Genomic DNA, 12,507 nt, shown 5'->3' with positions numbered 1-12,507 from the left:
CTCTCTCCCGCCACTTTGTTTCTCGCGTTATCTCGGAAAAATCCATGAGAAATAAGATAACGGAACCACAAAAACCTTTATTGCTGCGCTTTCTTTAAAATTAGTAAATAATTTTCTGACAAAAAAGAGTCAAGAGACTTTTGTGAATGAGCGCGAAAGAAGCGCCGTCTGCCACTTTACCCATTTCCCGCCTTTCTGAGAGAGCGCGCCCGCACCACCCGCACTGGGCCGGCTTTATGACACTTGAATAGTTCAGTTCAGATCTGTTCATGAGATTAGCGCTTTCTACATATAAGACTATGTATGAACTGCATAAATTCAAAATTTAAGCGGGAAAGCTATTCAGTAGTTTAAATAAGCTCAAAACAGGCTTTTATAGGTACAAAACGTAACATCTATTAAGTACTTATTATAGTTGGTTCCAATTTTAGTTGGAATGTACTATAATTACTAATTAGGCTTACAAAACTAAATAAACATTTTGTAAAAATTAATTAATTATCACAGAATAAAGTCAAACAAACAAAAAAATAACCTGAGTAAACTCCTGACAATCTTATAACAATAATTAATAACTGTGCTAATTATAATATAATTGCATTTTTAAGGCTTAAATATTAAGATTTCTTAATAATTAGTGTATATAAACTGTAAAGATTATTTTTCTTACTTCTTCGACTAAAAAATCTAATAGGAGTTTTTTTTCATGGCCTAAATGGTTGTTATTATGAAATATTTCCAAAAATTCTGCTGTCTTATCTTTAGATGTGCCAATTAAAAAGGCACGAATAGAAATTTTTGTCATAAACTCTCAACACTTTCTTATCAAAACATCTGTGAGTGTTGAGTAATTAATTACTTAATCAAGATCAATTCCTTTTAACCAAGATGACAGATCCCCAATTTTTAATTCTCCTTCCTTGTTGACAGCCCCTCCTTCTCCATCGTCCTTTTCTAACAAAATATCAGCTGCTTTAATGCCTGATAAATATGCTCCATGGACGGTGGAATAGAATGTGGAATGAGTAGCTTCACCAGCAAATAATAAAACAGGCTGTTGAGAAATTGAAATTTTGAAACTCTAGAGTCTAGACTTATGTAAGATTAGCAGACGATAGGTGGCCACCATTTTGTGGTGGAATAAAAAAGAACCCTTACTTTATGATGGTAAGGGTCGACATAGACTGGTTTCTCCAACATTTCAATATCTTTTTGAGATCCTCTCAAACCAATAGAAGTGTAAGACCCTTGTGTGTAAGGGTCTTGATGCCACATTGTCCTTAAAAATTAAAAATAATTATGATAAATATTTCTTAAGCCTTGGTTTCAATTCCTAAGCCTTGGTTTCAATTCTTAAGCTTTGGTTTCAATTCTTAAGCCTTGGCTCCATTTCTTAAGCCTCGGCTTCATTTCTTAAGCCTTGGCTCTGTTTCCAAAGCCTCGGCTCTGTTTCCTAAGCCTCGGCTCTGTTTCCTAAGCCTTGGTTTCAATTCTTAAGCCTTGGCTCCATTTCTTAAGCTTTGGTTTCATTTCTTAAGCCTTGGCTCTGTTTCCTAAGCCTCGGCTTCATTTCTTAAGCCTTGGCTCTGTTTCCTAAGCCTCGGCTTCATTTCTTAAGCCTTGGCTCTGTTTCCTAAGCCTCGGCTTCATTTCTTAAGCCTTGGCTCTGTTTCCTAAGCCTCGGCTTCATTTCTTAAGCCTTGGCTCTGTTTCCTAAGCCTCGGCTTCATTTCTTAAGCCTTGGCTCTGTTTCCTAAGCCTCGGCTTCATTTCTTAAGCCTTGGCTCTGTTTCCTAAGCCTCGGCTTCATTTCTTAAGCCTTGGCTCTGTTTCCTAAGCCTCGGCTTCATTTCCCAAGCCTCGGCTTCATTTCTTACCTTAAAACCCTGCATGGTAATGGTATATAAGGATCCCTTAAGAACTTCCTTAAAGCATTGGTGCAAACTTCCCCTATTTCATCTTCACTTAATGTTTCTGCATATTCAGCTTCATCACCGGAAAGCCACGCGACTAATATTGTATCACTAATTTTTCTAAATGAGTAAATTTTCCGGAACCAATTTTCCTTAATGTCCGCACTAGGTTCAGCCTGGTTCCATAAAGTAACTATCTCTGATATATTTGGATTCAAAAAAGGTCTATCAAACTCTAAAAAAATCTTGTTAACGGAACCAAAACACAACTTCTTAACACTATCTAGTTTGTAATCTGGTAAACTTGGTTCAAAGAGAGCAACGGCTTTGGTTTTTAACACACCCAAAGGTAGAGTTACAATCACGTGACGGGCGTAAAATACTTTCCCATTTGCGCAAACTACTTGAACCTGGGCATCAGGAACATCGGAATAACAATCCGAATCTTTGCTATTATAGTCCAAACTGTGACTAATTGTGTCAGCTGGACTGTCAACTCTGTTCCAATAAATTTTGGTCACTTCGTGCTGTTTCCTGATACAATCCTCGGGTAATTCCGAGACCAAACATCCCACAACTGAGTAATAAGAGCTAGGAATGGTGACATTTCCACCCGGAAGTTCGGTGTAACTCCCAAAGTCTGATAATCCTGTTTCATTCATATTTGCACATCCAGTCACACACGTTTCGCGATTTAGTAAATGGTCGAAGATCATACGACGAAGATGTTTCTCATCACCAGAAAATTGTTCCAAATATGATGAAATATCCATTTCTAAGTGTTTTCCAACACTGTTCCTAGCTTCTGGTGGGGGTTGTAAACGTAACAGGAAGTATTCCTCACAACGTTTACAGAACCAAAAATACGCGCTGTAAACTTCTTCTACAACCTAAATGCGCGTAATTTTAATTTGTCTGATAAAATTACGAAGAAAGTTAAAGAACTTACCTGTATTGGCACCCTTTTGCCTTGCTCCGTTGTTGCAACAACTGTGTGGCATTCTTGTTCCCGGTTTACTTTAATCAAACCACGCTTCAATGTTATTTCGTAAATTGGGTTACCTAAAACACCGTGTATCCACTCGGCACCTAATTCAACTCGCTGGTCACCTGTGGCATTAGTTTTAATAGCAATTAGCGGCAGGGAGTTCCCCAAAGGCATGGCTTCAGTTTGACAACTGATGGCCAAGGCTTAGCAAACTCACCCATAGGCACGGACGAAATTCGGCCTCCAAGACGATTTCTCGCTTCTAACAATTTAAAATCTAACTCACCCCTTTGCATTAATCTTAAGCCGGCCGCGATACCACTCATTCCAGCTCCAATAATTAAAATTTTACAAATATTACCCACTTTATTTCCATCTCCAGAAGACTCGCTATCGTCTGCTACACCCGCCATTTTTTAGCTTGCGCTCCCCAATTCCCGCCCTCCCAAAAACGTTCAATTAGTTCTCCATCTTTTCCATAGATGGCGCCTAATGCAACATTTAGTTATTCCTTTTCTTCAATGTTAGATCTTGTACGACAGATGGCGCAGACAACAAATCAAAACCGTGGGAAAATAGTAACGCGCCAAAATTTAAACGACAAAAACGTATGAAAAAAAGAGAAAAGTTGCGTATTTTAATAACAAAATGTTTATTTTTCATTTTAAAACAGGGGTAGCTTTGTACAAGGGGTAAAAGGGCAATAATTTATAGTGTGGGGGCCGTATCCCCGTCGGTATTAACCGTATTATGGCATATTTAGGCTCTCAGCTATTTTCAACAAAGACACGTTTTAAGACTGTGGACCTTAGTGATAGTGATAATAATACGTCTACTAGGCCTAATTACTAATTTTTTAAGGTACTTACAAGTTCCGAAGTAGAAGTCCTAACCTTGTATGTCATCGCTCTACCCTGAATCTTTGGTTCATCTTCAATAGGGGATTTTTTTATTTTGCTCCGTTTATTATGTCGAGCTAGGACCAAAGAAAGGAGTGGATTCGGCTTTAGTTGCAAAGAAATTAAAAGTGTCTCATATAGCGAAAATAACCCAGAATAGATGAAAATTGAACGAAATCACGACACTATTCTCATTTTTATTAATTTGAAAGTCAATAGATAGTTTACACCTCAGTTTACACACATGGAGGATCCATACCATTTACACCAGGATGCTGGGCTAACTGGAGGACAAAAGCAGACGAGTTTACGTCCTCCAGGTAGCCCGGCCTCCTGGTGTAAATGGTATGAATCTTCCATGTGTGTAAACTATCTATTATCTCATTTCGAAATTCCCTGGCCAATTTTAAATAAACTTTTATTTGTAGAAAAATGAGAATGTTGCCTTTACAATTAACTAATAACATGCTCTTATTAATACTAACGGGCACTACAATAGGGGGAATTACCGAACCAAAACGCAAAAAAATTCCCCGAGACTAAGCAATTTTAAAATTTCCCGACTTTTACTTCATATTTTAGATCTTTTATTTTAGAATTCCCTGACTAAACCACGCATGCAGGTACCCTGATCTTTGAATAGGGAGCTAACAACTGGCTAGAGGGAAGAGATAGTCTGACTCTCATGTCACGCAGCCCCCCACTGGTTGGCATTTTTGCGCGTAGAATACTGTTTCCAACCGTTAGGGGGGATGAAACTCCAGTAAGAGATGGAAGGGTGTGACGTTTCAGGGTCAGAACTGTTAGCTCCCTATATAGGCATTTCATCGTTATACTTACATGATTTACTGCTGGATTCGTCGGAACATAAATCGATTAATTCTTTTTCCAATTTGGTCCAGTTGGAAACACTGCTGCAGGGCTCGTCGCCAAATTCGTCGGAACATATTTCGATTAAATTTTTTTCCAAATTTTGCCAGTTGTAAACGCTGGGGGCATTGTCGCGAAATCCCTTAACTTTTCCCGATTTTGTGGAATTTTCATTAACAATAGGGAACAATCGATTGAATTCTTTTTCTAATGCTACGGCTACTTTCGGGTTATCCGAATAGAACAACATCCTTAAAACTGACAGAGAAAAACTAGCAAAAGCGCGGAAAGATATTTAGAGTTCCGTAGCTGAAGCAGCTCTATGAGAAAATGATTATTATGATTCCATTCCATCATATATATAAACTCAACGCTTACTGCGCAGACTCGCATTTTGATGGAAACGAAGAATATAATGTTTTCCCACGCCTCTGCCTTTTGCATCCATGGATGTAAAAGGCTTCTGATTGGTCAGTAACCATGAGAAAAAAGGGGATACTCGCAATAAACATAGGGTTAAGGTCACTATAGGTTCACTTTCAACTTATACATGTCCGAATATTCGTAGAAAAGGTCAGATGATGACCCTGTACTTTATTTTCTAAGTCGCTTAAAGAGTATATACTCTATGACACGAAGGAAGGTGTTATATTAACATAAAGACGTGTAAACAATATAAACAAACGATTTGTAAACAAATCAAAGAGACGTAAACAATCTTTGTAAACACGATCGGAACATAACTTTGTAAACACGGTCGGAACATAACTTTGTAAACATGATCGGAACATAACTTTGTAAACACGATCGGAACATAACTTTGTAAACATGATCGGAACATAACTTTGTAAACACGATCAGAACGTAACTTTGTAAACATGATCGGAACGTAACTTTGTAAACATGATCGGAACGTAACTTTGTAAACACGATCGGAACGTAACTTTGTAAACATGATCGGAACGTAACTTTGTAAACACGATCGGAACGTAACTTTGTAAACATGATCGGAACGTAACTTTGTAAACAAGATCGGAACATAACTTTGTAAACACGATCGGAACGTAACTTTGTAAACATGATCGGAACATAACTTTGTAAACACGATCGGAACGTAACTTTGTAAACACGATCGGAACATAACTTTGTAAACACGATCGGAACGTAACTTTGTAAACACGATCGGAACATAACTTTGTAAACATGATCGGAACATAACTTTGTAAACATGATCGGAACCAGCCTATATCTAAATATTTTAATTGGAACTACAGCAGATTTGATCATCCTGGCATTGATATAAATAATCTAATCATGATTAAATCAGCTGAGGGTTGATCCACGCCTCGCCTGCAAGATAAATTAATTTATAATATTTAATAAAACTTAATTCTAAGATTATTTTGTTATAAAATTAACTCAAATAAATCCTTTTTAAAAAAATACAGTTAAAATAACTTTAAAATAAATACCGTGGGAAAAGTTCTAGCGCACTGACAAAACTAGACGGTTGGTAACAAAGAGATAAGAAAGGGTAATGGCAGCCGTGCTTCCTCTCATATATATAAAAGATGGTAAAAATAACAAGGGCTGCTATTTGTATAGGGTTTTATTGCCCGGCTTGTTTTGGTAAACGGTTTACTATGGGAAAGAGTATAAAGTGAGCGCCTTTGCCAACAAAAACCACGTGACTCCCTCCCTATGGTAGAAATATCTCTGTAAAGCTCATAATAAACGTTTATTAATTGAAGTAAAAGTACTGAGGGAGCGAAATTAAAACAAAATAGTTATTGGTTATCACCAATTTATATTTATTGAACCTATATCAACTTGAAGCATCTGATTCTTAGGCGCTTCTTATCACATAAAATTCTTGGAAGCGACTGCTTACATTTTAAACCTTTTTAGGACCAAAAATTCAACTCTGACCCTATATAGTTCTCTTAATCCGTGCCGCTAATTGCTTAAATACAATTGTATACCATCCATGGCTTGGATACGATTCAAATTGAAACCAAATGTTGTTTTTTTTTTAAGGTCAAGGCTGGATATGTACCTGACTTTCTTTTATACCCTAACAAAGACACCGCTTAAATTGAACCCCGGTGAAACATTTTGTCAAATTGGCGCAAACAGACACAGACTGCAGCATACACGCACTTTGGTGCCTGAAAGGTTTTAGAAGTCCTCATCAATTTTCTTTAGCCTAACATAGGTACCACTAAAATTGAAAATTGGGTCGGTGTATTTTTGTTAAAATTGTAACAATCAGACTGCACGGTGGCTGAAAAGTCTTCAATGCTCTCCTTACATCTTTTACCACCCCAAAAAAATCACACAATAGGTTAATGGTTGCGCTATTGCTTTGAATGTAACCTTAAAATAGCACTGTGCCATTAGTCTATGGCTTCCAGATGAAAACATTGACAAAAGTGTCTCTGAATTTCTTGGAAATGGTATGATTTTGTACCTAAAGAATAGATTTCAATCATCCCAAGAATATTTCACATCTTGATGCGAGAGACCAAGGTACTGTTTACCTTTCCCACGTTATGGAAGAAATTAAGAACCGAGGGGACACCTACCTACTTATTGGTGCACGCAATACCCTAACCCGACTTGTACTGTACAATCTTTTAAAGTTCTACCATACGATTGACACTTGTATCTCGAAAATAATCAGGTGTACAAGAAATCTTAGAGAGTGTTTAGCCCCCCACGAATTCTAGGAAACAAGTGCAACTGTCAAGACCCTCTATAGAAACGGAAACGTTATGGACAAAATTTTAGATATATCTCCTTGGGGAGTTAAAGCGGAGTTTTGTATGCTGTAAAATCCATCCAACCTTTTGTATTAGAGACGCTTACAGCTCAGGAGAGAAGCATAGACATAATAAATATAATTTAGCAACTAACTATATATCTATATAAATCAAAAGTGCTGACTGACTGATTGATAATCAACGCCCAACCCAAACCGCTTGCCCTAGAAGGCTGAAAATTTGCAGGAACGTTACTCATAAGTAGTAGGCGCGTACTAAGAAAGATTTTTCCAATCCACCGCCATCTTAAAAAATGGCGCCCAGAAATGTAAAAACGTCTTCTCTATGCAACAAAGTCCGCGCATTTCAACCGATTTCGCAAATATTTAGTACACTGGTTTCCTTTAACCTACAGACGGGCTGAATGGTCTTTCGGGTTCGATTTGTAGCCATCTTTTTAAATGGCGGCCAGAAATTTGAAAACCCTTCTTTATGGAATAATGTCCCGACGGACTGACGGGCAACGCCGAGTGCCTTCACTCCTATATGGTGCCATCAGAATAATTTCTGTATAGATGAATTACATATATCTATGATTTTCAACTGCATCCTATATATAACTCGCACTTGCTCGATGAAACTTGGCCTTTCAATTTGGTTCCCAGGTCTTCGTTGTATTTACTGATGAAAATCTATACAAAAAAATCAAAAAGGGCTTAGTTCTGGCTGGATTTTATTTTTACCCAGCAGTAAGTCCCCGACTCTCTGGCGCCTTCGTATCCCAGGATAATAGGTAGAATGTAGATCAAGAACTCCCAAGTTTAACCCCTTGAACCGCCATGCCCTGCCTTTAAAAAAAAAACCCACTTAATTTCCACTACTGCGCTAGTATTTTTAAGTGTACAGGGTGTTTCTGATAAGCCTGACATAAATTAAGTTGGATGTTCTTTGGAAAATTATTTTCAGTCAAAAATTATGTAACTTCTATCTCCATTTTGTTTACCCTTAGGGACACTGTTTTCGAGATTTATGATTTGATGGAGTGTTTTAGGGATGACCCCTTAATTAAATTAATGATAAATCATTGTCTAAATCAGTTTCTTAATTAAATTTAAGGGGGTCATCCCTAAAATACTCCGATCAAATCATAACTCGAAAACAGTGTCCCTTATAGGACAAACAAAATGGAGATAGAAATTATACATTTTCGACTCAAAATTGATTACCCAAAGAACATCCCCAAGCTTAATTTACTACAGACTTATAATTTAATACACCCTGTATATTTTCCGAGGATATTTTCACCAAAATGTCGATTGCGGTGTTTTCAGTCACAGACTCAGTGTTGCCAGGGAATTTTCGAGCCAATATGATAATTGCCGAGATAAAAGACTAGTATAGTTTGATTGGTCCAATTAGCTAGCTGAACTTTATATTAATAAAATAATCGACTAATTTTGGGCTTGGGCCAATGGACCCATGGCATTAAACGGCTATAAAACTAAGGGATAAAGGGATCGGGGTGCCGGTAGTCCCTAAAATTGGACTTTGATCATGCAGCTGCATGGTCCGACAGTTTTACAATTGGTACGTCGTACTTAAAAATAACATTTTAGAGGGTAATCAAAGGGGCCAGTCACTAAAAATCTCTACCTAAATGATTAGACGTGACTGTATCGTGGAATAGGAGAGTGATTAGCCCCTCGTGGAAAAAGTGTCCAAGTAGAAAAAGCCATAAATTTTTCAGAATTTTCTGAGTTCTGACTCTATTTGACAAGGCGACCTACCCTGACGTTGCCCGGGAATTCTAAGGGGCAAGAAATCGTCCCGGCCTAAACACTATATAGTCTCTACCCCTACCCCTATGATATAGCCGCATGGAAACAACCATTTTTTAACAACTTTGAAATTGAATAAAACTATTCTTAATAGACCATTTAGATGTAAACAAGAGGGTAAACCTTTGCCTTCCATCTCGCTTCTTGGCGCCTGCGCTCTAGGCGGCAAAGATCCCGATACTTAGGGTTGCCTACCCCCCTTTTTTACATAGAAAAGGTCTATTAGGGGTGAATCATGTCTATAAAGAATTAACAACAAACAACTTTGTGAAATTAGATGATATATTTAATGTTTAAACTTAACCAACAGGTTTAAAACGCGTCATATTACAAAAATACCTGAATATTTATTTATTTATTTGTTTACTATGTTTAAAAATGCGGCAAAATACAAAAATACGAGTAAAAAAATAATACAAACATGAAAATATTAATATATACATACAAGATGTAATTTAACAAAAAAATTATGTAGGCCTACACTGTTTTAGCTCGAGCAAGCGTCCAGCCCAACTACTACGTTTGTTTTCAGGGCAATATCTCTTGGTGTGTCCATCGTCACCTCCGACTTTCTTGCAAATGGGGCAAAAATAAGCCCTTAAGACTGGACAAGTGCATTTACCGAATCGGTCACGTGTCCGGTGATTTTCGTACTCCTTGGCTGGACGTTCGTTGTTCTTACAAAAGACGCAGAAACTTGGAAGTTGTTTGGCCAGCGCTTTTTCGCGTTTCTTTTTATCGTAATTAAAGGGCCTTCCGGTGATTTCGAGGTCTTCGACGTATTCTAGCGTTTTACCATTGTTTTCAAACTCTTCCCATACTATATTGGAACGATATTAATTGAAAAAAATTAACCTTCACCCCTCATAAGTAACTTAATTGTGAAAATAATTCTAAAACCGAGCTTTGATTTTAAAATCATAATAATTCACGACATTAAATTGTTTCTTGCCACGCAACTGAGTGAATTCAGAAGAGTTTCAGAAAGTGATTTTAGCGAAAATTTTGTTGATTTCAACAATTCTAGAAGTCAGTTGAAATCGCTTAACTAGAACCATAAGTTCATAAGATATGTTCACCACAAGTTTGTCACTGGTTATACTGAGAGCTTGTCACGAAGTGACGTAGGTCATAAATTCGAGGTAAAGCGACGCTTGATGAGGCTTAGTACAGACTAAAGAGGAAGATTAACTGCAAAATTAACCACCGAGTGTAGGACTTCAATGTAAGTCTCTAGTATTACGAACTTGTATGGGTAGTGTCATACTTATGGAAGGAACATATCACTTATAAACTTATGATAGAACCGACTTCGTCAATTCAAAAAGTTATGAATAAACATACCTTTATCAGGATTTTCTGGAAAAAGTTCATGATATTTTGAAATTATTCTTGAGTTGGAAATCGGCTTCGGATTTAAATGAACATTGGAGAAAACATTGCAATTTGTTGCAGGCGTAGAATAGAGCGGTGGACTGGCATGAACCTTCATATTTAAACACGTTCCAATTTCGGGTAAATTTAAGTACAAAGAGCTGAGTAAGTTTGACTCCGAAGTCATGTTTCTATAATTTTCTTCTAAAACCCAAAAGTTACTCCGACCGAAGAGCAAAGGATTTAGAGAATAAATGAAGGAGAATCGGGGTTCCCTTTTTATTGGGGGTTCAGAGAGCGATGTTTGGTAGAGGGACGGAGCTGGTCCGCGGTTTCATCCATGGTAGGGGAGGCTCAAGAAAGACCTTGGCATCGTAGAGGATGGGGCAAGGATTCCAGGGCAGATCTGGAGAGGCGGTGTAAACCCGCATTCTGATTGGTTCCTAGACCTCTATAGCATCGTCTTAACCAAAAGTCTTAACCCTAGTTTTACGTCTTCCTCCTATTCCAATGCGCGCGCAAACTTTGGTCAAATATATCGCGTACCTTAAACAATATTTTCTTCCAAAGTTTAAATATAATAGCTAATTAGTATTTTGTAAAATAATCAAAACAGGTTCTTAAGAGAACTGATTCAACTCTACTGATGGAAAATCCAAAAACCTTTCTCTATATAACTTAATCCCACCACCCTTCGCACTAACCTATGAATGTATTGCCTTCTGCCATGAATTTTATTCAAACCATCAATAATAGCATAAGTTTATAAGATATGTTCCTTCCATAAGTATGACACTAACTATACTTCGTAATGCTTCTGAGAGACTTACAGCTCGAGCTAGTTCAAGAACGACAAGCGAGAATTTACTACACTCGGTTTTACAGTCCATCTTCCTGCTTAGTCTGTACTAAGGCTTTGACAGCGCCTCACCAGGCGTTGCTTTACGAGAATCTATGAGGTTAGCAATGGACAAAGCAATGTATTGTTTAATCTACTTCACTTCATGACAAGCTCTCAGTAACCATTGGCAAACTTATGGAACTTATCTTATCAACTTATGATTAAAGGTTTTGCAAACGAGTCAATATTTGGTCAAGTTTATTGCCTATTTTTTATTCATGAGAGTTTTAATTAAATTCATGACATGATGTAATTCGAGCCGAGTGAAACCGAGAATATCATTCTAATGGGATACCGTAGAGAGTCAAAGTTCATTCTATCACAAAGTTTATTTGTGTTTCTTGAAGCCCCTTTAAAAAACGTACCCTAAAATCGGTGAATAGAAAGTAAGGTCTCTAGTTACAATAAACATATAGGCACCTCTAAATTTTTAATCTATATAACTGCAAGGAAAATATTTAACTAAATATAACCTCTCAAATTTGGATTTTGATTTAAACAGATTGAAAATTACGAAATCGGAGGAAAATTTAGCTAAATTTGTATCTGTCCTTTCGTAGGATGTGAAAAACTCTTGGGTTTTCCATACTACCACGCCTTGGCGACACTCCGGCGCCTCGTAGAGTCTTAATCTTAAAGGCTTTTATATATTTCATTCCAGTAACCCCAAATTCTGGTCCCGGGACAAGTGTCTATAGTAACAGGTTGGCTCCACGCTTTCGACTGTACGGGGGGCTTTAGAAGGCACGCCTCTATTCCAGACAATCTGGCGCCTCCGAAAAACTAACCATAGAAACTTCGTTTTTCATGGTTTATCTCCAGAAAGGTCAGCTACCTAAAGCCTGTAGTTATTATAAGCGTAGGAACTAGTAAAAAAAAACCCCCAGCTTAAATCCGATTATTATGTTTCAGATATCTATCACGCGGGAAACTAACCCGCATTTTATGGGAACTTTCAAATA

General features: G+C 37.5%; 3 protein-coding genes across 4 annotated transcripts; all 3 read right to left on the bottom strand.

Moving 5' to 3' along the window:
• Positions 1-52: 52 nt before the first annotated feature.
• LOC149654753 (peroxisomal N(1)-acetyl-spermine/spermidine oxidase) lies at positions 53-3,326 on the bottom strand. The gene is made up of 5 exons (XM_089846389.1): positions 3,119-3,326; positions 2,863-3,023; positions 1,878-2,803; positions 1,159-1,279; positions 53-1,054 (listed from the first exon to the last, which is right to left on the bottom strand). Exons 1-5 carry the CDS (start codon positions 3,312-3,314, stop codon positions 860-862), a joined length of 1,599 nt encoding a protein of 532 aa, XP_089702515.1. The 5' UTR covers positions 3,315-3,326; the 3' UTR covers positions 53-859.
• A 71-nt stretch (positions 3,327-3,397) lies between these two features.
• Positions 3,398-5,101, bottom strand: LOC149654752 (uncharacterized). Of its 2 annotated transcripts, XM_089845223.1 has the most exons (3): positions 4,641-5,101; positions 3,771-3,877; positions 3,400-3,672 (listed from the first exon to the last, which is right to left on the bottom strand). In XM_089845223.1, the coding sequence occupies exons 1-3, from the start codon at positions 4,918-4,920 to the stop codon at positions 3,661-3,663; spliced, it is 399 nt and encodes a 132-aa protein (XP_089701349.1). In that variant the 5' UTR covers positions 4,921-5,101; the 3' UTR covers positions 3,400-3,660. The 2 variants fall into 2 exon arrangements, with proteins under 2 accessions (XP_089701348.1, XP_089701349.1); XM_089845222.1 differs by having other exon boundaries at positions 3,398-3,877.
• A 4,433-nt stretch (positions 5,102-9,534) lies between these two features.
• LOC149654751 (nanos homolog 2-like) lies at positions 9,535-11,928 on the bottom strand. Its single transcript, XM_089846385.1, has 2 exons — positions 10,615-11,928; positions 9,535-10,090 (listed from the first exon to the last, which is right to left on the bottom strand). Exons 1-2 carry the CDS (start codon positions 10,829-10,831, stop codon positions 9,738-9,740), a joined length of 570 nt encoding a protein of 189 aa, XP_089702511.1. The 5' UTR covers positions 10,832-11,928; the 3' UTR covers positions 9,535-9,737.
• Positions 11,929-12,507: the final 579 nt, after the last annotated feature.

This window comes from Phalangium opilio, unplaced genomic scaffold, assembly GCF_054372755.1.
Source record: "Phalangium opilio isolate 3A_F unplaced genomic scaffold, DU_Popi_V2 ptg000079l_1, whole genome shotgun sequence".
Classification (NCBI taxonomy): Eukaryota; Metazoa; Arthropoda; class Arachnida; order Opiliones; family Phalangiidae; genus Phalangium; species Phalangium opilio.
The sequence above is the reverse complement of the archived record's forward strand: the minus strand, read 5'-3'. Positions and strand labels throughout refer to the sequence as shown.

Coding starts and splice junctions, on each gene's coding strand:
- LOC149654752 (XM_089845222.1), bottom strand. CDS start 4,920: ATGTTGTTCTATTCGGATAACCCGAAAGTAGCCGTAGCATTAGAAAAA. Junction 3,878..4,640: donor CGAATCCAGCAGTAAATCAT/GTAAGTATAACG, acceptor CTTTGGTCCTAG/CTCGACATAATAAACGGAGC.
- LOC149654751 (XM_089846385.1), bottom strand. CDS start 10,831: ATGACTTCGGAGTCAAACTTACTCAGCTCTTTGTACTTAAATTTACCC. Junction 10,091..10,614: donor TCCAGAAAATCCTGATAAAG/GTATGTTTATTC, acceptor GTTCCAATATAG/TATGGGAAGAGTTTGAAAAC.
- LOC149654753 (XM_089846389.1), bottom strand. CDS start 3,314: ATGGCGGGTGTAGCAGACGATAGCGAGTCTTCTGGAGATGGAAATAAA. Junction 2,804..2,862: donor GCAAAAGGGTGCCAATACAG/GTAAGTTCTTTA, acceptor ACGCGCATTTAG/GTTGTAGAAGAAGTTTACAG. Junction 1,280..1,877: donor TTACCATGCAGGGTTTTAAG/GTAAGAAATGAA, acceptor TTAATTTTTAAG/GACAATGTGGCATCAAGACC.